At 33.6% G+C, this 26,108-nt stretch overlaps 1 protein-coding gene, 1 long non-coding RNA gene and 1 pseudogene across 2 annotated transcripts; 2 read left to right on the plus strand and 1 right to left on the minus strand.

Moving 5' to 3' along the window:
- Nucleotides 1-2,777: 2,777 nt before the first annotated feature.
- LOC100797025 (alkaline/neutral invertase A, mitochondrial) lies at nucleotides 2,778-6,749 on the plus strand. Its single transcript, XM_003535267.5, has 6 exons — nucleotides 2,778-3,716; nucleotides 4,110-4,269; nucleotides 4,442-4,653; nucleotides 4,990-5,483; nucleotides 5,655-5,703; nucleotides 6,101-6,749. The coding sequence occupies exons 1-6, from the start codon at nucleotides 3,003-3,005 to the stop codon at nucleotides 6,425-6,427; spliced, it is 1,956 nt and encodes a 651-aa protein (XP_003535315.1). The 5' UTR covers nucleotides 2,778-3,002; the 3' UTR covers nucleotides 6,428-6,749.
- Nucleotides 5,491-6,158, minus strand: LOC121172879 (uncharacterized). The gene is made up of 3 exons (XR_005886641.1): nucleotides 6,027-6,158; nucleotides 5,854-5,912; nucleotides 5,491-5,714 (listed from the first exon to the last, which is right to left on the minus strand). It is a non-coding gene; the product is annotated as an uncharacterized lncRNA (long non-coding RNA).
- A 3,744-nt stretch (nucleotides 6,750-10,493) lies between the features above and the next one.
- On the plus strand, nucleotides 10,494-13,549 carry LOC106794989 (putative pentatricopeptide repeat-containing protein At1g56570; annotated as a pseudogene).
- Nucleotides 13,550-26,108: the final 12,559 nt, after the last annotated feature.

Consider the following 26,108-nt stretch of genomic DNA (forward strand, 5'->3'; position numbering starts at 1 on the left):
CCTTACCGTTACCACTATCAAGTGGAGCAAACCTCTGCATTCCTATTCAAATAGTACTGTGTAATTTGTTCCAGCAGCCATGATGGCATGTAGTATGTCAAAGCTTTGTTGAGATATACAAAATATTCATGCTCTTAATTTAATCTTATCTATCTATTTGCTTATACATTTGGAATAAATAGCTGTTATGATAAATAGTATAATCTCATAATAATAAATTGGTAGACGTGTATAGTAATATTGTTTGTGCTTCAAGCTTTAAGACTTGACTTTGGATGAAGATTGAAGAGGATATAGTACATATAAAATACTTAAGTATAAGTATCATTTAAATCTTGAGAAAATATTAAATTTGTTAAATAGTATGAAGTATATAAATTTATCAAAGTTTAATTTTTCACCATTTAATTTTAATTAATTATTTTTTACTTGTTTTATTAGTATGTGGCAATAATTTATGTGATTAAGTTTTTATTCGAATATTTTTCATCTTATTAGCTGTTGTTTTTTTTACATAATTTAGAACTTCTCGATTCTTGCCACTGTATTTTTTGAACAAAAGCTTAATTACCGAATTGCACTTCAAGCTCAAAATCCATTATATATATATATATATATATATATATATATATATATATATAACTCAAGCTCAAAATCTTTCATCAAGGGACGCAGTAGATCCAAGAATCATCGGGAACTGATAGTTGACACTTGACACTTTTTCTAACACTTTTTTCAATGTGGTGACATTATTTTATTTTGACGTAAGTGGCAACATGATTCTAACACGTATCATAATTTAGCATTGTGATAGACAAATTTTACAGACAAAAAAGTAATTTAGCATTGTGATGGACAAATTTTTAAAAGAATATGGATAAAACATGTTTTCGTCCTTTAAAATATTTTGAAATTTAATTTTAGTTCTTAAAGAAATTTAATAAGTATTTTTTTATCTTTTACATTTTAATAGTAATTTTTGACGGGAGATTAAAGTTAATTTATTTTTGGCAAGTATAAAAGCTAAAAAAAATATATTAATTGTTTTATAAAGCTTAAAATTAAATGATGAAATATTTTGAAGACTACAACTATATTTTTATTTGAAAAATATTAATTACATATAAAAAAATAAATAAAATAAAAGATTAGAAAAAAAAAAAAAAAGATAAGACCAAACACTTGGTTGAACACTAGTGGACAGTGGTAAACCAAACATGCAGTTGTGGCAGAGGCACGTTGAGACACCCAAAATGTAATGGACTTCACTTCTTTTCCGCCTGACTCTTATTAATGTCCTATCCAACTTTTTCGGGTAACGCACGTGTTGTGTATGTATTTTTTCAATATTAATTTTAGAAAAAAGAATGTACAGTATTTTAGATGATTTTTATACTGTTTGCAACATTTATATAATTAATATTGATTTTTAATACCATTTTTATTATATAAATAATTTAAATAACACACTACTTTAACTAACTTGCATAATAGATAATATTATCTAAATTCCATTCATATATTGTAAAATTCAAATTAAAAGTGATATATACGCTTAATATTAGTATTTGTTTTGAGTATTAGACTCTATTTAATTAGAGGAAAGAAAGTAAAAAGATAGGAAGAAAAAGTTACAAATTAAAATGATGAAAAATCATAAAGAAAGAAAAATTTGAACTTTTTATTCTAAAAGTATTTTGTTTCTTCTTTTTCTTTCCAGTTTTAACTAAACAAAAACTCTAATGTTATTTGTGTGTTTTCCTTCCATTTTGTGTTTTTTTTATCCAAACTCAATTTAAATTAAATTCACTTAATAAAATTAAATAAGAGTTTAATTAAAATACATGTAAATATTTTTATTGATTTTTATAATAATTATATTAAAAATCATATAAAAGGATAAAAATTGAAATGTTTAATTGTTAATTTGGTCTTTGTACTTGTTTCTCCTTTATGTTTTGATCCTCCAAGTAAAATTGCAAGTTTTTGGATTAGCAATTTTTTTGGTTGTCACTACTGTCAGTTGTCTTCAAACTTGTTAACTTTGACCACTGTATCACTATTATATATATATTTTTTTCTAGTTGTGTAAAATCGTCAGAAGATTTTTGGTAGTTGCGTTAAGGTAGTTTCTACGGCAGAAAACACAGAAGAGAAATCATTAATATGTCCATAATTGTTGCATTCTCAAATTGCCTCTAACATGTCTTGACAATTGATATGTAGCTAGTTTAATTGAATTGCTAACACAACTAGAAAAAAATTGAATTGCTAAAAGAAACTCTCTTTATTTTTTACATTGTTGGGTTCTCTAATGATTAAGATAAGTTGATAACTGTACATGTATTATTATCACTGTTTCTTGAATCATATTCATCTAATGCAACTACTATTGACATGATTTCAAGTACATTAAGTTAGAAAATAACTAATGCTAAATTAGTTTTTTTTTAACTCCAATTTATTATTAGATTTAATTTAATTTTCTAATTTATTTTGAGTTTAATTTGATTGTTTAATTTTAAACCGTTGTAAAAATATGATTTCTTATCATTTAAACAAAAGAAACAAATTTAACTAAAAAAATTAAAGGATAAATTAAAACAATAGAAAAACTAATTTAACCAATAACTAACAAATTATATTAAATTTTTACATAATAAGATCAAAACATTATTATACTATAGATAGATAGATATCCAATTAGTACCTTTAAAAAAATCTAATTAGTAATTAAACCAAAATAAAATCTTCTAAAACTAACGTATGGAATCTATGGATAAGATTTGTAATGATTGTAATATACTTCACGTTCTGAGAAGAAAAGGTATGAAAGATTTCTGTGTTCCCCGGCGGCAGCAGCGCCCCCTTCAATCCACATGAAACAACCACTCAACCTAAACCTTCTCATTCTCACCAACATCACACTTTTGTGTCTATGATATACTAACAGTAATTTCCTTAGATTTCTTCTCTGTTTTCACTCCCATTGCCTTTTCACGATGAACACAATTACCCTTATTCGCAACCGCGCCATTAATTCCGCTCGCAGGATTCTCACCGGTTCTAGAACTTCATTGTTTTTCGGGTCCACTCCTGCAAAATCTGACCACACTCTTTCCATTGCTAACAATTCGCTGAAACCTCGTTTCAATCATGACCGCGCCAATCACCACCCTTTTCAAATTCATCGCACAAAGGGTATTGATGTTGCTCAGAAAGTTTTTGGCTTACCCTCTTCGAATTTCGCCCCTCCATCTATGCATTTTAGTTTGAGCACATCGAGCAGGGACGTTTCCACCTTCAAGGTTCGAAATTTCTCGACCTCTGTTGAGACCCGCGTCAAGGACAACAACAATTTTGAGAGGATTTACGTACAGGGTGGCATGAACAATGTGAAACCATTGGTGGTGGAAAGTGTTCATAAGGAGGATGAGAGGGATTTGGGTGGTGATGTGAATGTGAGTGTGGGAAAGACTAAAGGGGAGGAGGACTCAGAGGTGGAAAAAGAAGCATGGAAGTTGTTGCAGGGTGCTGTTGTGACTTATTGTGGCAACCCTGTGGGAACTATGGCTGCAAATGATCCTGGGGACAAGATACCCTTGAATTATGATCAGGTCTTTATTAGGGATTTTATACCTTCAGCACTTGCTTTCTTGCTTAGAGGAGAAAGTGAGATTGTCAAGAACTTTCTTCTTCACACCTTGCAATTGCAGGTAATTTATTTACCCCCTTTTAGAGTCACTTGAACCCATTTACTGGATGAATGAGAAATGTTAGCAACAGATTCTTTAACATATTGTAGTTTTCAATAAATTTTAACAATAGTGTAGAGAATGTGTAAGAAAGAGTGTGTTGCTAGCACTCGTCTTGGATATTTAATTAAGAGTTAAGAGTTAGCAACGTAACAATTACAGTGGATGCTAATGATCAATTGTAAATCTGAGGGTTAAATGCTAAAAGAAAGTGTATTTATTGTCATGATTAAATGTTAATTCAATGTTCTGTCTGTACTTGATTGATCCTGAAAGAAAGTGTAATTGTGAATACAAAAATCATTGAGCGTTTTTAAAACTTTGTTTAATATTGATTACCTTTTTTCTTAAAAGAGTTGGGAGAAAACGGTGGACTGCTACAGTCCAGGGCAGGGCTTGATGCCTGCAAGTTTCAAAGTTAGAACTGTTGCTCTTGATGAAGATAACCATGAAGAAGTTTTAGATCCTGATTTTGGGGAATCAGCTATTGGTCGTGTTGCACCTGTAGATTCAGGTTAGTAGTTAACTATTTGACAGTTTCTTATAATATGCCTATAGGAAGAATGAATGAATGATGTTGAAAATTGCTAATGAGATGTAAACCATGAGCATTCTCAAAAGAAAATTATTTGAGTAGCATAACTAAATGACTCTCCTCTACTGTTTCCATTTTGTTTCCTTGATAGGATTGTGGTGGATCATCCTCTTGCGGGCTTATGGGAAGCTCACTGGTGACTGCAGCTTGCAAGAAAGGGCGGATGTTCAAACAGGCTTAAAAATGATCCTTAACTTGTGTTTAACAGATGGGTTTGATATGTTTCCTTCTCTGTTAGTCACTGATGGGTCTTGCATGATAGACAGGCGGATGGGAATTCATGGTCACCCCCTTGAGATCCAAGTGAGTGTAACTATGTAATGCTTTTCATTCTTATCTTATTGGTATTGGGTACTAAATATGGATTTGGAAATTATGCTATTTGTGGTATGTTCTATTTAAAATTGAATGATGCTCTATATTACTAAGTTGCAATTGTCTTAGTCTATACTTAAATCAGTATATGCTCCTGTTTTATTTGATGAATGCTATTTTCATGTATATGAAACAAGTGACATTAATCTATGTTTGTTAAACATGAGATAAAACTCTGCATTCAGGTAATCTGGTTTCTGCATTCTACCTCTATTTTTTCACTTATTATTCCTCCATTTATCTGTGGTAAGTTTTACTTTACAGGCATTATTTTACTCAGCTCTTCGCTGCTCACGTGAGATGCTTGTTGCAACTGATGGAACCAATAATCTTATTAGAGCCATTAACAACAGACTCAGTGCACTGTCATTTCACATTAGAGAATATTATTGGGTGGATATGAAAAAGATGAATGAAATATACAGGTATAAAACTGAAGAGTACTCCACAGATGCCATCAACAAATTCAACATCTACCCAGAACAAATTCCATTGTGGTTAATGGATTGGATTCCTGAAGAAGGTGGGTATCTGATTGGGAATTTGCAGCCAGCTCACATGGACTTCCGGTTTTTCTCACTTGGAAATCTTTGGTCTATTGTCTCATCATTGGGCACCCCAAGACAGAACCAGGCTATTTTAAATCTGATAGAAGCAAAATGGGATGATCTTGTGGGCCATATGCCTCTTAAGATATGTTATCCTGCCTTGGATAATGAAGAGTGGCGCATAGTTACTGGTTGTGACCCAAAGAATACGTAAGTTCTTACCATAATTTTTCTTTCTGTTGTTTGTGTATTTGAGAACTTTGATTTTTTTTATACGGAGTACATTTGATGAATTTATGTTGTATAATTTGTTTGTCTTTGTAGTCAGAATTTCTTCTACTGAGTGCATCTTAACTGAAACAACATGCTTAACTTTTGCAGCCCTTGGTCATATCACAATGGTGGATCTTGGCCAACCCTTCTGTGGCAGGTAAATTTTTCCTGATGGCAATGTGTGTGTTTTAAGGTCAGGTCAGATATATTGTTGGCTATCTACTCTGTCCTGTCTTACTACCTCAACTGAGTCTGGTGACTCTGATTGATGGGAATAAGACACATGGGAGAGAATCAGAGAACTTACCAGAAACTCATTCTATTATACTGCAGAAAATTGGAAATTAAAACCATATACTGCAGAACCTGAAGAGAGAAAAAAAAGATCAGGAGAGATTATTTTCTTGGGTTGTTAATCAGGAGAGAAAATGTTTAAAATGAAACAATTTTTTTTTTTTTTGCCAATTTTGTTACTGAGACCTTGCATATCAACTGCCAAGTCATGAAATGTTGCTTTAATTTCTGATGCATTTTCCTTGTCCATCATCTTTCAGTTCACACTGGCATGCATCAAAATGGGGAGAATTGAACTTGCCCAGAAAGCAGTTGCTTTGGCTGAGAAAAGACTGCCAGTTGATTCTTGGCCTGAATACTATGATACACGTACTGGAAAATTTATCGGAAAACAAGCCCGAATGTATCAAACATGGACCATAGCTGGTTTCCTTACATCCAAGATGCTTTTGAAGAATCCTGAGATGGCATCCATGTTATTCTGGGAGGAGGATTACGAGCTTCTTGACATATGTGTTTGTGGACTTAGCAAGAGTGGCAGGAAAAGGTGTTCCCGTGGTGCCGCAAGGTCTCAAATTCTTGTATGACGAATTCCTAGAGTAGTGTACATTCATAGCCAGGGGGATCATATATTTATATTGTGCGTTTGGTAGGTTATAGAAAAAGTTAAATTGGAAAATAAACACCTTCTCCATTGCTGTAATTATGGTTAAGAAGGCTTTCCTTTGTTCTGGGAGGGCAATTCTCACTTTTTTTTTTAACAATTAGGGGATAGAGATTTAAAAGTATGAGCTCTTGTGTGTATATGCACAAATATTCACATTGATTTATCTCATTATACAGTTGCTCCTTTGCAGCATTTTATAATGAGTTTCCTTGTGAGCGTACCTAAACTATTATTATTTTACATCGTTCTGCTCTGTGTCTTTGACTTCACTTTCTCATCACTGATGCGGAGATTAAAGGACATTATAAATCATAATACTGTGAAGGTTACTTTATTTGGAATGTTATGATATGTATGGAGATTTTATAAGGTGGTGAAGTGAACCATTGAATGGATAGCTTTGAAAATCAAATGAAGAAATCCACGCCTACTTTCATAAGAAATTCATTCCAAAAGTCATATAAAATTAAATGTTAAATCTTTCTACAAAGTCAATTGATTTGGTGTCATCAAGTAACAATAAATCATCACAACATACGTACGTGAGAATATTAGTTGAAGAACCTGATTTAGAATCTGTAAAAGTGAGAATACTGACCTGAAAATGCAAGAATACTTACTTGGAATGGTGAGAATACTGACCTGAAAATGCAAGAATACTTACTTGGAATGGTGAGAATACTGATGTACACATAAATAAAGGTGACAATACTGGATTCATGAATTAATTAGGTCCATGTGATTAATTTTTTATAACAACAATTAGACGAAAGAACTCGATTAAAAAGACGAATACAAGTTGAAGAACTCAGCGAAAATGCAGGGCTACAATATGAAGTAAAATTTAGTTTGAGAGAGAAAGTAGTAAAATTAGGGGGAAAGTAAACCTATAAACAGCTGAGAGGTGGTGTGATGGTTCCATTTACAAGTGAGTGGAGTTGAAAGGAAGAGAAGGGGTTTTGCGAAGGTGGCATGGAGGAGGAGGAAGAAGCCCCAGACGTTATATGCTAGCTGGAAAACGTTCAAGGGCCGTTCGGTGGAAGCGCCAGCAGGTAGTAATTCCCTCTTTTCTTCATTCCTTAATTAACCTAGGACGCCGTGTTGGAGTTGTCTGAACACGGCATTGTTTTGATTGTCAAGAATGCGGTTGCCTCCAAGCCAAGGTTTATCTCAAATGATAGGTAGGTAGTAGGTACCATTCTCTTCTTTTCTTACCATCTTCATTGGATTCAGATTCAATATCCGGGTCCTGACATGCAGCTTCTTCTCAAGTATGTTATGTAACTAACTACACTATGCCCTTCCCTTCTCTTCTTTTCTACTTGAATTGAACCATGTTATGTTCTAATTACAAGTTAATCCAACATTTTACTAACTCCCAGCCAAGTATCTGTGTGATAGTCATAATGATGGTTTATTGAATAAGATTCTTGATAGCTTAATTTTCTTTAGGGCTCTACAATCAATCAGCCAAACAGTTTCATAGAATTGTCTTGTCTTTGTTCCACTTCTTTTTAGATCTGTAGATTCTCTGGATGCCAGTATTTGTGCAGAGATCAGGACAAAGATTCCAGATACAATTGCATGGGACTACAATTTTGAACCTGCAGGGGCAAACCCTTTAACCTTTACTGTTAAAGTATGTCAGAAATTTCAGATATCAATTTCAATGACTTATTATCTTCTAAATGACCCTTTTTTTTTACACTCTGCAATCATAAAATTAAAAGTGTGGATGAACCCTTTGATATGATAGGCATGGTTTTATGCTTCTATCGATTCTGAATATATATATATATATATTCTATGGAAAATACATGTATTCCTGAAGTTGATACTTGTGAAAAAAACACATATGTTTTGAATGATGTTAACTGATATTTTGATTATTATTAATCTACACCAAGTCTGCAGCTCTAAAGGAAGCTATTGAGGATCTTGAATGGCCTGGATCAAGCATCCAGATTATTCTAGAGCCAGAGCTTCCTTCTGTTACATTAAGAAAATAAGAGATCAACAGGTGCAACACTTGTTTTATTTAATTCTAAAGCCAGAGCCTCCAGATTATTCTACACCAAGTTTGTACTGTGTTGTTTTTAACTCAAATGATCAGATGCTGGTTGCTTTGAAATTTAAACTGACTATGTACACATTTTGTTTTTCAGATAGACTTCATGTATTATGTGAATTCTGAACTCTTGGTGGCATTTCAGTGTGATCATTGAGCTTCTTTCAAGTATTTTATTTTTCTTTTTTAAAAAACTATTATTTTTGTGTTAGTTGTCATTTCCTTGCCAGCAATTTTATTTGTTATTACTATGCTTGCTGTTAACAGGTACAAATATAAGTTCCTCAGAGCAACAACTTCTAATATGCCTAGCAGTGTTATTAAAGAAAATAGAGGAAGTAAGTTAAGCATTGGGAGAGGTGGAATGTTAAAAGTTCAGCATCTGGTTTCAATTGCCAAACCATCTGTGTCACACACATGTTGATTCAGTTGGCTATCAGCAACCAGGTAGAATAGCTCATATTGAATTCTTTGTGAAACCAGAGGAAAGTGAGGACTAAACGAATGATTATTAGTTATTATAAAGGTTCTGTCAAGTTTTTCTATGCAAACCATTAACTTTGCATAAGAAGATAGTCTTCCTCTAGGAGCTCTTGAAAAATATTACAAATTGGTTTGTATTCATAATCGTTTAATCTGAGTTTTAGACGGAACGAGCTTGGTAAGGCCACCGAAACTTCAAATAGAATCGTGGCAATGTTGCTCAGATTTTGAAATTTTTTTATGCATAGTTCAGTTGGTTTATAATGCTTTATGTGGGAGATAGGAGGTGTTGTTAGGAATTAACTTGTACGTGTGTACGGTTGGGATGACTTCTTTCAACCTGAGGTTTAAATATGTTTGTTTGTCGTCATATTTTTATTTGTTGTAAAAAACATGTCAAATAAATTCATAAACATAGGTTAATATTATCATTTAAGTTATATGACTTTGTGTAATTTGGACCAAAGTAAATAAAAACTGCACTTTTAGAGATTATTTTTTTTATGAATTTTCTTATTTTTAAGGCTAAATTGTAGTTTTAGTTCTTAATAATTTTAGATCTGTAATTTTGTTTCTTCTATTTCTAAATGAAGATATTTAGTCTCTTATTTTCTAAAATAAGTAATGTTTTATCCTTCTATAAGTTGATCATTTAAAGTCAAATGTTGACTTTGATGTGATATATTTGTGTTAATGTGGAGCTTAGGTAGGTTATTAACATGACGTTTATTTGATAAAAAATAAAGTGAAAAATAAAAAATGTTTCCGTATAAATTAAACTCATCCTTTATTCATAGACAAGGTAATAAATCACCAACATATTTATTTTATTTAATTAATTACATTAGTATTATTTTCTATGTATCATTAATCAACCGTTACTATTTTTTTAAAATTATTAAATTTATAAATTAAAAAATATTTAATATATAAATATTTTAATTTTATTTTATATCATTTATATGTTTTTATTTTAAATAGTTTACACATTTTTATTTTATCAATTTATAATTAAATTGTTTACATAAATTTTTTAAAATTGATTTCAATATACAGCTTATTTTTACCTTTTTTTTATGTGAAATTAAAAATATTTATATATTAAAGAAAACTAGACCATATAAGGAGGGCGCAAAAACGCATCTCCAAGGCCTAAAGAAAAGTAGAGCAAGAAGGCAGTTGGTGGTTGTAGAACATCCACTGAAAGCAACTAATGGCTGGCCCGTCGCGGTAGAAGGAGGCAACCTGGAGTCGTTCGTCGAAGCGAGGAACCTCAAGGTTCTTACGTGGAGGGAGCTCTGTGTGGAGGTGAGTGCGCTCTGGTTCTGAGTCAAGAGGGTCACAGCCTCCTCAAGGCGAGAAAGGAAGTGAGAATGTGTATTATCGACCATGGGAGGGATCAATGAAAGCCCCAAGTGATGGCGCTCTGTGAACAATGGATCCTGTATTCGAGGTCAGGAAATACATCCAGAAGGAAAGGTTAGAAGATAGTATTTTAGCTTTGAAATTCTTGTCCCCTTTCATTGATAACACACTATATATAGACTTACATTAGCTTAAAGGATAAGGACAACCACAACAGAATAGCGAAAATGAAACAAGCATAACGGAATCATAAAAGAATGGTTAGGCACTAACAAATACCGCTAACGGATGTTGATCCACTACTAACAGAATTCCGGTGCTGATTTGATATCCTTTAGTGAATAAACTCTTCCCACCTTTGTGGCCTTTTGATAATTCTTTTGGGCCTACGATTAGCCTCTAATTCAGGGTTGCTATCACTATCTCACTCTCACTTCTAGACTTGGGACTTATATTTCATTAATAAAAGCAACATGACAACATCCTCTGTGTCTTGGTATTTAGTTGCAAATTTTTCCATGTCTGTCTATTTCACACACACACACATACACATTGGTAGTTCATACTCTTACCATTGAAGGAAGAACCACCTTACCAGTTGGTCTTTGGCCAGTGCGGAATCATATATAATTTTCTGAAGCAAACCAGATACCAACGGTTAACGGCTAGCCAGATTGTGAAGGTTTAACACTTGCATTTTTGAACTCGCATATATCGTAGTAACAACATAAATAAAAGCATTGGTTGCATGGTCATTTGATCGATGATGGCTACTCCATTGCTTGTCAAAAACTCTCTTCGCTGCACCCAATTGAAGAACCATTTTGCCCGAATGATTAATTAAGTTTTTCCTTCGATAAGGGCTCAATCGAAGAACCCCATGCGGTGTTCGACTAAATGTCCCACAGAAACGTGGTCACCTGGACGGCCATGATCTGGCAACAACCATATGAGTGCATGGAGTGTGTTTCCTCAAATGCTCAGAGATGGGGTGAACCCCACTGCTTTCACCATATCATCTTTTTTGAAGGCCTCTGTAAGGGTTTGAAAGCTCTTCCATGTGGCCAGTTAGTTCATGCTTTGGCCTTCAAGATTGGTGTCCAAGGATCATCCATATATATTGATAATGCACTTATGGATATGTATGCCACTTGTTGCAATAGGATGGATCATGCAAGGATGGTTTTCGATGATATCACAACCAAGACTGATGTTACCAGGACTACTTTTATCACTGGGTACACTCATAGAGGAGGCGCCTAAGGTGGTCTTCAAGTTTTCAGTCAAATGTTTCTGGTAAACTTCTATTTTATCCCTCTTGTTCTAAATCTAGGTCTACTTTTATTTAATTGTTCGACTTATTAGTAGTCTAAATATTAGTATTGTACAACATAATTTCTTGCTAACAAACAGGATGAAGGAGCGTTAAGTCTCTTCAGCTTCTCAATTGCAGCTAAAGCTTGTGCATCAATTGGATCGGGTATTTTGGGCAAGCAGGTAAATGCTGCAGTGGTTAAGCATGGATTTGAGTCCAACCTTCCTGTCATGAATTCCATACTGGACATGTACTGCAAGTGTCATTGTGCATCTGAGGAAAAACAATTATTCTCTGAAATGACTCATAAAGATACCATCACATGGAATACCTTGATAGCTGGATTTGAAGCATTGGATTCCAGAGAGTCTCTCTGCATATTTTCGTGAATGGTATCAGAAGGTTTTAGTCCAGATTGCTTCTCATTTACTAGTGCAGTAGGTGCATGTGCTAACTTAGCAGTTCTGTATTGTGGGCAACAGCTTCATGGTGTAATTGTTCATAGAGGCCTGGATAACTTAGAAATATCCAATGCGCTTATTTATATGTATGCTAAGTGTGGAAATATAGCTGATTCACATAACATATTTAGCAAAATGCTATGCACAAATTTGTCTCCTGGACTTCAATGATGATTGAATATGGGGATCACGGATACGGTAAAGAGGCTGTTGAGTTATTCAATGAAATCGTCAGATCAGGTATTAAACCAGATAAGATGGTATTTATGGCAGTTCTAAGTGCTTGTAGCCATACTGGACTAGTGGACGAAGGGATGAGATATTTTATATTAATGACCAGCTATTATGATGTAACCCCTGATATAGAGGTATATGAATGTGTGGTTGATTTGCTTGGACGTGCTGGAAGAGTAAAGGAAGCTTATCAACTAATAGAGAGTATGCCATTTAATCCAAATGAGTCTATCTGGGCAGCCCTTCTTGGAGCTTGTAAAGTGCATAAACAACCCAGTGTGGCCAAATTAGCAGAGCTTTGAGAGCTCTGGATATGAAGCCAAATAGTGCAGGAACTTATGCGTTGTTATCAAATATTTATGCTGCTGAAGGAAACTGGGCTGATTTTGCCAGCTCAACGAAGTTGAGAAGTATTAAAAATAAAAGTGAGTCGGGGAGGAGTGGATTGAATTGAAAGACCAGGTTTGCAGTTTTGTTGTTGGAGATAGATTTGTCTCTTCCAATGAACAGGTGTGTGTGTGAAGTTTTGAAATTGTTGATTGTGCATATGAAAGATGTTGATATGGACCTGATTTAGACTGCAATGTACATGACCTGCAAGAAAATAACTGATCACTTAAATCAAAGCTGAAAAGACCATGTTATTGCCGAAAGCTTCTAGATGATTCTCTGGTCTGTTACTTGTTCCAAACACAATCAACTTGGTTACAGATAACAGGAAAGAGTCGGTGCACGGGGGAATTTGACATTTTTCTTGCGAAGTGTTTGCTTAGTTTAGGTTAGAAATCAATGGAAAAGGAGTTGGAAGAAGGGAAGGGATGAATATTTTTCATAAAGTTCTGGTTTTTTTTTCTCTTATGATAAAATAAATTCAATAGGAGAGATGAACACCAAAACAGGTGGATGAAGAATCTTCCCAATAGCAAACAAAACGGAAGTTGCATTCCTATTAGATGTCAACTAGCCAAACCATGGTCTTGAGAATGAGAGGTCCTGGTCCTGAGTTCTACAATGCAATAAACAGAGAAAAACGTAGAATAGCAAAGTAATTTTTGTATAGACGTCATTTATTCATTCTGTAAACGTACATATAAATATAACCGATGCTTTTGTGAATTTAATTTGTATATTTAGAATCAAATGATATTTGATACCAATCAATAAAGAAGAAAAAAGTGGTGTTTACTGAACAGGATCGCCAAAGAAATTCACAATAAAATTATCATATTTGAAAACATATTCATGATTTATGATTATATTTAAATAAATTAAAGATGAGCCAAAAGATACTCACTGTCATTGCACTATATACAAGATGATCCATAAATCTACTAAAAGGGATGGGACAGGAAATTATTTAATACTAAATATTAAATAATTAAATTATAATATTTAGATGCATTATATCGTTTATTTAAGTTGTGGATGTGGCTCTTTTAAATCATACAATTCATCAATATGTATCAAACATCAATCATTTTCTCAATATAAATAATCAAACAATATGTTAAAAATCTTTCATTTTGTTTTTAAGCTTATTCTTGTCACTAATGTAATCACAATCCTACTAACAATTTAATATTGACTGAACCATAACAATATGTAATTCTCAAAAGAGTCAATAGCTTCCCCCTCCCCCATGATTATTATTGGTTGGGTATTACTGTTAGAATTTATGTCTCATGTGAGAGGCATGTGACTTATATAGGGACTAATAAGTAAATAATTAACGATTAAGGATTAAATTGTAATTGGGCTTAATAGGAGAAGTTTCTAGGGTTGACTGCTACTTGATGGGAGTAGTGGTTATAAAAGGGGTTTAATACCCACTAACGTGAAATAAGGTCCCCTTCCTGACCAGAAAAGTGTTCTCTCTCACTCATAGCCATCACTAACGGAGAGAGGCAGAAAAGAAAGGTCAAAGGAAGTGAAATCTTATTTCTCTCATCTTTCAAGAAAATCAAAGCGCACCGGAGAGAAGTTCCTATGAAGAAAGGTACAAGTCTTCCTATGGAGAAAGGTACACATCATTATCTATTGTTGTTTATTGATTATTTGTGAGAACCATAGGTTTCAAGATCCTGTTGTTTCCTATCATTGATAGTTTAGGAAACCCCTTAAGAATATTTACATGTGGTATCAGAGCATGTGTTATGAAATTTATGATTCTCCAAGAATGATTTAATTTCTCCCAATTATGTATGAACCCTAATTATGAAATTTAGGGATAATTTAATTTCTCTCAATTATGTATGAACCCTAATTATGAAATTTAGGGATAATTTAATTTCTTTCAATTATGCATAAATCCTAATTATGAAATTTAGGAATTTTATTTTCCGCTGCATGTATTGTTTTATTGGCAATATTTTGTTATTGTTGAATACCAAATTTTGGAGAAAGATTATTTGAAAACTTATGATTATCGGAGAGAAAGCTACACAACATGTATATATTAAATTTGGAGAAAGTTTTTACTTCTAATGGTGAAAGAAAGGAAGCGTGCCATTAACGTAAAGATTCAATTCCAATTTTGAAAAGCTGCGCAGGTTCGTTTGTTATGAAATTTTGGAAATTGCTATTTGCAACCTTATGTTTGCTATTTCCAATCCCACTTGATCCTTTTTTTTTTCAAAAAATTATTGTTGAAGGTGATTAAAGGATTGAAAGTTTATATTCTGTAATTAAATTAATGTGAATGTTTTGCAATTATTGGTAGCAGTAAATATATGTATATGCTACATATTTGCTTGAACGTGTTTGAATGCAAAAACACAAATAAATGCAAATATTATTTTATGGCCTGGAATGAAATTAATAGAATGGCTATGAATTGTTAATAGCAATAAGTATGTGCAGACCATACATATTTGGTTGGAATTAAATGTATGTTGAATTTGTTAGTCACCAAAGTGGCCAAATTTGTAAGGTTATTTAATTCCAAATTAATGATTATTTCAATTATACTTGGTTGAAATTAAATGTATGTTGAATTTGTTAGTTACCAAAGTGACCAAATTTGTAAGGTTATTTAATTCCAACTTAATGATTATTCCAATTACTCATAGAATAATGGATGCTAAATTATATGATTATTGGTTTATGGGTAATTGAAATTCATTGTTATAAGGCATTTATGGATCGCCCAAAGGTTGATTAGTTGTTCTTATAATTAATGAATATAATTGTAGGCAATTTGTGTGTATCATTAGTTTTATTTATATGCCCAAAGGAAATAGATATTACTAATTGGTGCATATTTAATTGTCAAATAATGTTAAAATTTTATTAGCATCATTATGTTTGTATGTTGTGTGTTGGTGTATCACCCAAAGGAAAACATCAATATACATTAACTGTTATCTGAATGAATCATATGTATGACATGTATTTTATGTCTCAAAACACTTATGTGAACTTTATTATGTAATATATGTTTTGAATTCATTGGATTCTTATGTATCATCTGAGCCAATTTTAATGGGCTTAACTTCTCTGACTGAAATGAGCAAGTCCAATTTCACCTTAGTGTTTTGGATCATGATCTTGCTATGTTGGAAGAGAAGTTTGTTACTTTTATTGATGCTAGTAGCAATGAAGAGAAAGTCCATTATAAAACTTGAGAAAGATCTAACAGACTCAGCCTAATGTTGATGAGAATGACTGTTGCAAACAGTATTAAGACAACTCTCCCTAAAATCGAAAGTGCTAAAAAGTTTATGTGATTAGTGGGAGAGTGCTCTCAAACAGCTCATAAGTCTGTTGCTGGGACATTAATGAGTACATTGACCACCATGAAGTTTGATGGTTCACGTACTATGTATGAACATGTCATTGAGATGACAAACATTGCAGCAAGACTTAAGACCTTGGGAATATAATGGCTGTGAATGAGAACTTTCTTGTTCAGTTTGTTCTAAACTCATTACCGTCTGAGTTTGGCCCGTTCTAAATGAACTATAATACCATGAAAGATAAATGGAATGTGCATGGATTGCACAGTATGTTAGTTCAGGAAAAAAAAATAAGGCTTAAGAATCAAGGAAGTCACTCAGTTTATTATGTAAGCCACCAAGGAAATCAAGGAGCTTGAAAAGAAATTTATGAAGAAGCATGATAAAGGCAAAGGGTCATTAAAGAACAATGACGACTCTTTGCAAATCCAAAGGAAGGTATCAAAGGGAAATAATTGTTAATTTTGTAGGAAATCCGAACATTTCCATAAGGATTACCTAAAGTGCAAGTCTTGGTTCGAAAAGAAAAGTGAGCTTAATGCTCGTGTATGTTTTGAATCAAACTTAACTAAAGTTTTCCATGATACATGATGGATTAATTTTGGATGTATGACTCATGTTTCTAACATTATGCAGATATTCCTTACAATCCAAACCATAAGCCCAAATGAGAAGTTCATTTTCATGGGGAATAGAGTGAAACTCCAGTGTAAGCAGTCGAGACTTATTGCGTAAAACTCGACACTGGACATCATTTAGATTTACTAGAAACTCTTTATGTACCTAGTTTATCTAGTAATTTAGTTTCATTATCTAAACTTGATGTTACTGGATACTCTTTTAATTTGGTAATGAATGTTTCAATTTATTTAAACATAATCATCTCATTGGTACTGGTATTCTTGTGATGGTTTATATAAATTTGAAATAAACAATTTGTATGCTGAAACTGTTTTAACTCTGCATCATAATGTTGGCACTAAGCATAGTTTAGTGAATGAACGATCTGCTTTCTTGTGGCATAAACGTTTAGGTCACATTTCTAGAGAAAGGATGGAAAGATTAATAAAAAATGAAATTCTTCCTTATCTAGATTTTACGGATCTAAATATTTGTGTGGGTTGTATTAAAGGAAAACAAACAAAACATACAAAGAAAGGAGCTACAAGAAGCACTCAGCTTCTTGAAATTGTGTATACTGATATTTGTGGACCTTTTGATGTTAGTTCTTTCAGAAAGGAATGATACTTTATCACCATTATTGATGATTATTCACGTTACAGTTATGTCTACTTACTGCCCGAGATTTCTTAGGCAATGGATGCCTTAGAAATTTACTACAATGAAGTAAAAGGGCAATTAGACATAAATGTGAAAATTATTAGATATGATAGAGGTGATGAGTATTACGGAAGATATGATGAAACTGGGCAACACCCAGGTCTATTTGCTAAGCTTGTTCAGAAACGTGCATTTGTGTGCAATACACAATTCCCGGTACACCACAACAAAATGGTGTATCAAAAAGGCGGAATAGAACTTAGACTTTATCCGTATCCTTGTGGATGTATACCTTGAAAACTGCCATGTAGTTGTTGAACAGGGTTCCTAGTAAGGTAGTTCCAAAGACACCTTTTGAACTGTGGACAAATAGGATACCTAGTATAAGGCACCTGCATGTTTGGGGTTGCCAGGCAGAAATAAGGATTTATAATCCGCAAGAAATAAAATTGGATACAAGAACAATCAGTGGATATTTCATTGGTTATCCAGAAAAGTTAAAAGGGTATATGTTTTATTGTTCTAATCATAGTATGAGAATTGTCAAAACTGGAAATGTAAGGTTCATTGGAAATGATGAAATCAGTGGGAGTACAGTTCCACGAGAAATGGAAATTAAAGAAGTTAGAGTGTAAGTCCTTTTAGCTTATGCCTCTAACAGTAAGGTGATTGCTCCTTCAGTTATTGCTACAAAATTAATGAAGAGGAGCAACACAATAATGAACCCATGATGCATAATGAACTTATTATGGAAGAACCACAAGAAGTAGCATTAAAGAGGTCTCAAAGAGAAAGGAGACCAGCTATTTCGAATGATTATGTGGTATACCTACATGAAATAAAAATAAACTTAAGTATTAATGATAATGATCCAGTTTTGTTTTCACAAGCTATAAGTTGTGATAATTCTGAGAAGTGGTTAAATGTCATGAAAGAAGAGATAAATTCCATGGAACATAATAGAGTTTGGGACCTTGTAGGATTACCAAAGGGTTGTAAAAGAGTTGGTTGTAAGTGGGTCTTCAAGACTAAACGTGACTCTCATGGTAACCTTGAACGTTACAAGGTTAGACTTGTTGCTAAGGAATTTACTCAGAAAGATGACATTGATTATAAAGAGACATTTTACCGGTCTCACGAAAGGATTCTTTCAGGATTATTATGGCATTAGTAGCCCATTATGACTTGGAGCTACATCAGATGGATGTGAAAACTGCCTTTCTTAATGGAGATTTAGAGGAGAATGTTTGTATGGACCAACCAATGGGGTTCTCAGTTGAAGGAAAGGAACACATAGTGTGCAAACTAAAGAAATCAATATACAGTCTTAAAGTAAGCTTCCCGCCAATGGTATTTGAGGTTTAATGATGCCATTGTTTCCTTTAAATTTAAGGCAAATACTGTTTATCAGTGTATGTATCTGAAGGTTAGTGGGAGTAAGGTTATTTTTCTAATTCTGTATATTGGTGATATCTTGCTTGCAACTAACGATCTTGGTCTTCTTCATGAGACTAAGAAATTTCTCTCTAGAAACTTTGAAGTGAAAGATATGGGTGAGGTAAGCTATGTGATAGGGATAGAAATATTCCATAATAGATCACAAGGATTGTCAGACTTATCTCAGAAAGCATATATATCGATAAAGTACTAGAGAGATTCAAGATGAAAAGGTATTTAACATCACCTATTCTAATTTAGAAGGGAGACTAATTTAGTCTCGCAAAATGTCCTAGAAATGATATGGAACGAAAATAAATGAAAGCTATTTTGTATGCATCAGTTGTTGTTGCATCTGAAAGCTGAATTTGTAGTATATTTTGAGGCTACAGTTCAGATTAATTGGTTGCGGAACTTTATTTCAGGGCTTGGAATTGTCGACAGTATTGCTAGGCCGCTGAAAATGTATTGTGATAACTCCGCAACAATATTTTTTTTGTAAGAACGACAAGTACTCTAAGGGTGCTAAGCATATAAAATTGAGGTACTTTGTCGTGAAGGAAGGAGTTCAGAAACAAAGAGTGTCAATAGAACATATTAGCACAAACCTTATGATAGTTGACCCTTTGAATAAAGGATTATTGCCCAAGACATTATAGAACATGTTGAAAGTATGGACATTATTGTTATTGATGATCATTAAGTGTAATTTACCTTATGTAATTTTGCTGACACTCTGAGCTCAATTATGATATGTTTCTGATTACCTGTTCTCTATGTTTGCATGCATGTTTGTGTTAGAGTAATGTTAACAGGTTTTGTCTTGAATGAAGACATTATGTTGGACCAATTATGTACTCCTAACTAATGGTCACATTAAGGAGAAGACTAATTTGTAGTACATGGAAGGGACTATGTCGATTAGATGATGTACAACCGCCATGACTCAAATTGGTTTCTATTCTTAATCATGAAATTATGATGTACCCAATGTATAGAACAATTTAGTCAATTTTAATGCGCATTATGTTAGTTAATCTATTTATTTATTTAGTCCATAATGTTTAATGTACTCCTAACTAATGGTCACATTAAGGAGAAGACTAATTTGTAGTACATGGAAGGGACTATGTCGATTAGATGATGTACAACCACCATGACTCAAATTGGTTCATATTCTTAATCATGAAATTATGATGTACCCAATGTATAGAACAATTTAGTCAATTTTAATGCGCATTATGTTAGTTAATCTATTTATTTATTTAGTCCATAATGTTTATTAATGTCACATGAGCCAAGTGGGAGAATGTTAGAATTTATGTCTCATGTGAGAGGCATGTGACTTATGTAGGGACTAATAAGTAAATAATTAACGATTAAGGACTAAATTGTAATTGGGCTTAATAGGAGAAGTTTCTAGGGTTGACTGCTACTTGATGGGAGTAGTGGTTATAAAAGGGGCTTAATACCCACTAACGTGAAATAAGGTCCCCTTCCTGACCAGAAAAGTGTTCTCTCTCACTCATAGCCATCACTAACGGAGAGAGGCAGAAAAGAAAGGCCAAAGGAAGTGAAATCTTATTTCTCTCATCTTTCAAGGAAATCAAAGCGCACTGGAGAGAAGTTCCTATGGATAAAGGTACAAGTCTTCCTATGGAGAAAGGTACACATCATTATCTATTGTTGTTTATTGATTGTTTGTGAGAACCATAGGTTTCAAGATCCTGTTATTTCCTATCATTGATAGTTTAGGAAATCCCTTAAGAATATTTACAATTACATGTCATAGCTTGGTCCTTATAGATTTCCTTAGGCCTACATATCGCTAAATCTAAGTTTGTCGTGATTAGAGAACTCCCTTCTTGACCATTTGAAGGCTCACCCGTATTCCGAAAATAAAATTAATTGCTTGACACAGGGTTATGTTCATCATTGAGGAGACTCCTTATCCTAGATTTTCTACAACATCCTGATTTGATTGTGCAACATTACTTTTAATCGGCAAGACCACCAAAGAAGAGCCTAGGCATAAAATCACTTTCATTGGACATTGTTTTTTCTCATTCTTACGTATATTACACACGTGTGAACACTGAACACATTAATAATAGGCACAATTGTCTTATTTACCCCTAAGCCTACTAATATGTTTGTTAGTTACGCTAAATTTTTATTGTTCACCAAATCGTTGGATTTATTTGTTTTTATCATAATTATAAATCTCCTGTGTCTTCGATTTCTATTGATCATAGTTTCTGGTTTATTGTTCTTTTAATGTTGATTAATATTAGTTTTTCTTTTATGTAACTATCAACTATTTTCCATATAAGATAATCGAGCTAATTAAGTAGGATTGTGAATGATTGTCAACTAATGGTTGGAGATTGATTTTCTCCTCCTTGTACTTCTCCAATATCGGCAATCACTGCAATTCTAAGCATGATGATCATAGCAGTCGCAAGATGAGCCAAAAATGTGGAGACCATCATATCTAGCATTATACTATTTGCCTTTAAGATTGAACTTACCAACCATTGGTACATTAAGGTCAATTTCTGCACACATGATTTATGCTCATTTCCTAGGAAAATGGCTATAACATGATTTGTTTTATTTTTATTCCCATAGAGGGGAGGGTAAGTTGTATTCCTCTTTGGAATGTGAGAAGTTATTTTCTTAACTCCCTTATAACTTTCATTTTAACTTATTTTTTACTACAATTATTTTAAATTTTAAAACATTCTCATAATGTTAAAATCTAACCAAAACAAATTTTTAAATATCCTCTGAAATAACATTCCCACTAATAATATTTATGGGAATATAATTCCTAAAAATACAGTGTCATACCTTAAAACACCCTAGGAAATAATTTGTTTCCCATCCAATTCGAGCCTCATTACTCCTTCATATAGTTGATTTCTTACAATATGTTTCGGCACAATATGCTTTCCATTTCTCTGGCTTTGAAAAACATCTATATCTCCATGACTATCGCTTTAAGAAAATTTCAGCGAGAAGTCAATCTCAACATCATCGTCATACTAAATGTTCCTGTAATAAAGTCTGACCTAGGTTTATGAAACCTAATTTAAAAATATTCAATTGAGGCAAATATAATCCGTCTTCTCAGTTCTGTCCAAGGGATTCTTATTCACATGTCTCCCCTTATTCTCGGTTACTGTCATTCCTAACTTAACTTCCCATTAATTGTTATTATAGGTTTCTTGTGGCTATATTTTTTCATAATCATTACTGTTTCAGAGGGAGTTACATGAATGGATATAACGTTACTCATGTAATATTGGTAAGTAACCGACCATAGACAAACTTGTGGGAAAAGTCCTAAGCCGATCGGCCAATGATTGGTGAGGTAGACTAAAAAATTAAACCTAATGTAATGGCGGTGGTGTTAATTATAGGGTAATGGTGAATCAAAGAGAGTGTTGTTGACACCGAAAGTGAAATCAGTTGAAACTGTGAAGGGGAATGAGATTGGTGTGGGGGCAATAGTTGAGGTTAGCAGTGACAGTGGAGCTTGGTTTGCTGCTACTGTTGTTAAGGTAGTGAGGAAGGACAAGTTCCTTGTTGAGTATCATGGTCTGTTGGCTGATGATGATTCCCAGCTTAGAGAAGAGATTGATGTTCTGCACATTAGGCCTCATCCACCGGATGCTGATGTTGATGGTCAATTCAGTCTTCTTGATGAACTTGATGCTTTCTACAATGATGGTTGGTGGGTTGGTGTGATTTCTAAGGCTCTTGCTGATTTCAAGGTATGTAGTTTACTTTAGGTCTTCTAATGAAGAACTAGAGTTTGAGCACTCGCAGTTGAGGCTGCACCAGGATTGGATTGGTGGCAAATGGGTCATGCCTTGTAAGGTATGGATATTTACTGCTACTCTTTTTATTGTTCATGTATGCATGTTGAAACTTTCTTTTAAAATTTCGCATATCAGCTTACAGTTAAAAATAGGTTTTAAAAAATGGTTTGTGACGTTATTGTGACATAATTGCAGTCATATCATCAAGGTTATTGTGGTCAAGGTTTTCGGGGTCTCCATAACCACACCGTATTGACAGTAATCACAATTGTGGCCACATCAACTGGAATATTTCATGACATCAAGAATTTCTAACCATGATTTCGACTCCAATTTAAAACCTTTAGTCAAAATCAATTGTTGCCTTGTTATGATTGACTTCAATCCTCTTGTAGATCTTTGTGAGTATGTTGGATTTCACCCCCTGCTGGAAGGCAGGGCAGGTTTTGGAATTTGTGGCTTCTTAGGGAATCAATTTAGGATGTGGAGGCATCTGTTGATATTTTTAGTGGGAATGAATCCTCTCATTAAATTTTTAGTGAGGATTGATTCCCATTTTTAAGTTGATGGCTTCTTAGGAAGAAAATTGCATTTAATCAGATTTGAATAATTACTAACTTAAATTCAAGTCAGAGATTTTTAAGCTTAGTAGGTCGAAATCAAGGTTTTAAATAGGACCCTATTGCGGTGTAGCATAGTAGAGCAGCCCCAGGCTGCTACAGTGGGCTGCCACGGCAGCAGACTGGTTTAATGTGGTGGTCGTGCCGAACCAAATATCGGCTGAGATAGTAGTGCTATGTGTTGACTCTAAAGAAGTCCTTTAAACAGAGACATTAGGGCTTTTTATAAGGGGCGAGGGGAGGTATTTTTGAGATTTCAATTTGCAAAAATCAAATATGCCTGCCGCTATAGTAGTGAAAATGGTAAAAAAATAAAAAAGAATACTTGAATTCAGAAAATGCTGATTGATGATTCCCCCATATGGGAAACTTCTATTTGACTTTTTGTTGCTATTTACTTGTATGTTTCATTGTTTTTTATAAGGCACCTATTTCGTTTTATTATTAAAAATATGCATGTCATGACTTTTGAGTAATTTTTATCATTTTTGAGAATCTATATGCACATAGCTATACAAAAAAATTTGGAATAGTGAGTATCCCGCTATCTGCTATCCCCCTATAATGTTTTTGGGATCGGCCACTATGTATCACTATCTGGTATTTAAAACGCTGGTTGGAATGTCCAATAAAAGAAACTCAGGCCCTGTTTGGAATGGTTTTCAGTATTCAGTTTTAAAATTTAAAAAAACCAAATCCAGATTTGTCTTCACAATGGTGGTTTGTATTCGCAATTGGTTGCAACGTTGCAGTGGTTTGTCTGTAACCAGTGGCGGTGTGCGGCGGTGGTTTGTCTTCAAGACGATGATTAGTCTTTGGTCCCTTTGCCTGTGTTGGTGTTCCAACCAGAGGACTTTGAAGATGGTTTGCAGTATGTATTTTGCCTATTTGAGGGTTGGTTCAATAGAGACGATAGATGTGAAATGACTCAGGTTTTCATTTTTAATTTTAAAAAGTTGTTGCAAAATATCTTAAGCATACCATCCGAACAGGGCCTTGGTAGGTTGGAATTTCATTTTTGCCTACTTGTTTTTGTGGTCCAGAATATCTGAAGCATACCATCCAATCGAAATAAGCATTATTATTAGACATTACAGTCCCATAGTCACAGTTACTAAACCTTCATAAGTCATGAATGATCATTTTTTTTTTGGTGTATAATGACACAATGAGGATGGAACCCAAGTTCTCATGCATCTACCCAACCTCCCACCACTGGGTCAATCCTATCGGCTTATTAACAATCTAATTTACTACATAATCATCTGTTGTCTGAAAGGAGGTCTTTAATGATGTGTTTGGTTTTGAGAATGAAAATAGAAGAAATTTTTTTGAATTAAAATAGAGGATAACAGATATGGGTCCCACTGAAAAAGTACAAAATTTCTCCAATATTATTTTCATCTTTCCTTCCAAACACACTATAAAGGAGGGTATGGAATCTAGCACTTGGGTCTTGGGCATCCAATAGACCTATCCATATTGTTCTTTACAGCATCTATGACTGCTGGCTTAGTTTTGCATCCCTCTCTAGTACTTGGGTTTTCAGCATCCAATGGATCTATCTATTTTGTTCTTTGCAGGAACAAAATCAAAACTTGCTCCAGTTGATCTTCATGTATGACTGTTGGCTTAGTTTCACCCCCCTTCCCCCCTCTGACAAATCATGTTGTGAGCTAAGATAATGGGTTCAGGGATATGTCTACGAAAATAAGGGGTAAAGCATACGTGAGGAACAAGTAAAGTGAAACTAAAACGTATTTAGATATTTTGCAAACAAACTCAGTTTAGGAGTGATAGTGTGTATTTGGTTGGAACTCACTTGTTGTAGTTGATGAAGATCAGTAATTGATATACCCTTGCATTTCAAGTTACTGAGCCATAGTCTTTGACTCATGCAAAAATATTTTGTTTCGAAGGTATTAACCTTCGATGCTTTTGGTTTAAATTTTTTTAGGCATTGAAGTTGTGAACGCTGAAGATAGCAAGAAGCAGAAGAAAAAACCCGATTCAGTTCAGTCACTCATTAGGACTTATTAGTTCGTATGAATCAAAACTTAAACTCATCTTGCTAGATATGCTAATGGCCATTTTAGAACTCAGTACATACTCTGGAATTGCAATTTGTACTTAAGGGAGGAGCAACTTTTCCTTTTCTGGTATGCTGGTTTGCTATGTCGCAGCACATAATTTTAATTTTTCGTAATGTTATCTTGTGCCGTTAAAAACATTAGATAAGCAATCAAAAGCAAAAGGTTTTCATTAAAAAATGTTATCAATATGCCCTATAGTATTTTTTTCATGCATTTCCAAACTGAATTTTTCATAATTCTGGAACTTCGCTTGTGTTTATTAGTATTATCATGTGACGTATTGTGTTGCTATTTGTTATTTCTTTCCAGTTTCCATTTGACGAGATGAAAAGCATGTGAATGTGATAGCTTCACTTATAAAGAAGTCCAATCTGGTTTTGCATTCGTGCGTGACTTTCCTTTTCGCGCATTTAGTTTGGCAACTAGAACAGGATGGGTGTTGGTATGGTAGTGGCCTAGAATACTTTTCTTTTCTTTTAAAACATCTCAATTAAGCTACAAATCGCTCATCATTTATTCAATTTTTTCTATTATCATTTTATTTATTTTGATATTCAGTAAATGCGTGATAAATATTTTTTATATGCTCATTTAATTGTAAATTATTTAAATATTTTCACACATTCAATTATAAATTATTATACAACTAAAAATTGATAATATATGTTTTAAAAAAAGTTATA

Source organism: Glycine max, chromosome 10 (assembly GCF_000004515.6).
Source record: "Glycine max cultivar Williams 82 chromosome 10, Glycine_max_v4.0, whole genome shotgun sequence".
Lineage (NCBI taxonomy): Eukaryota > Viridiplantae > Streptophyta > Magnoliopsida > Fabales > Fabaceae > Glycine > Glycine max.

What these genes read in the sequence shown, in the direction of transcription:
- LOC100797025 (XM_003535267.5), top strand. Translation starts at nt 3,003, where the DNA reads ATGAACACAATTACCCTTATTCGCAACCGCGCCATTAATTCCGCTCGC. An exon ending in GTCACCCCCTTGAGATCCAA is followed by an intron (nt 4,654 to 4,989) that starts GTGAGTGTAACT and finishes TTTACTTTACAG; the next exon opens with GCATTATTTTACTCAGCTCT. An exon ending in GGTTGTGACCCAAAGAATAC is followed by an intron (nt 5,484 to 5,654) that starts GTAAGTTCTTAC and finishes TAACTTTTGCAG; the next exon opens with CCCTTGGTCATATCACAATG.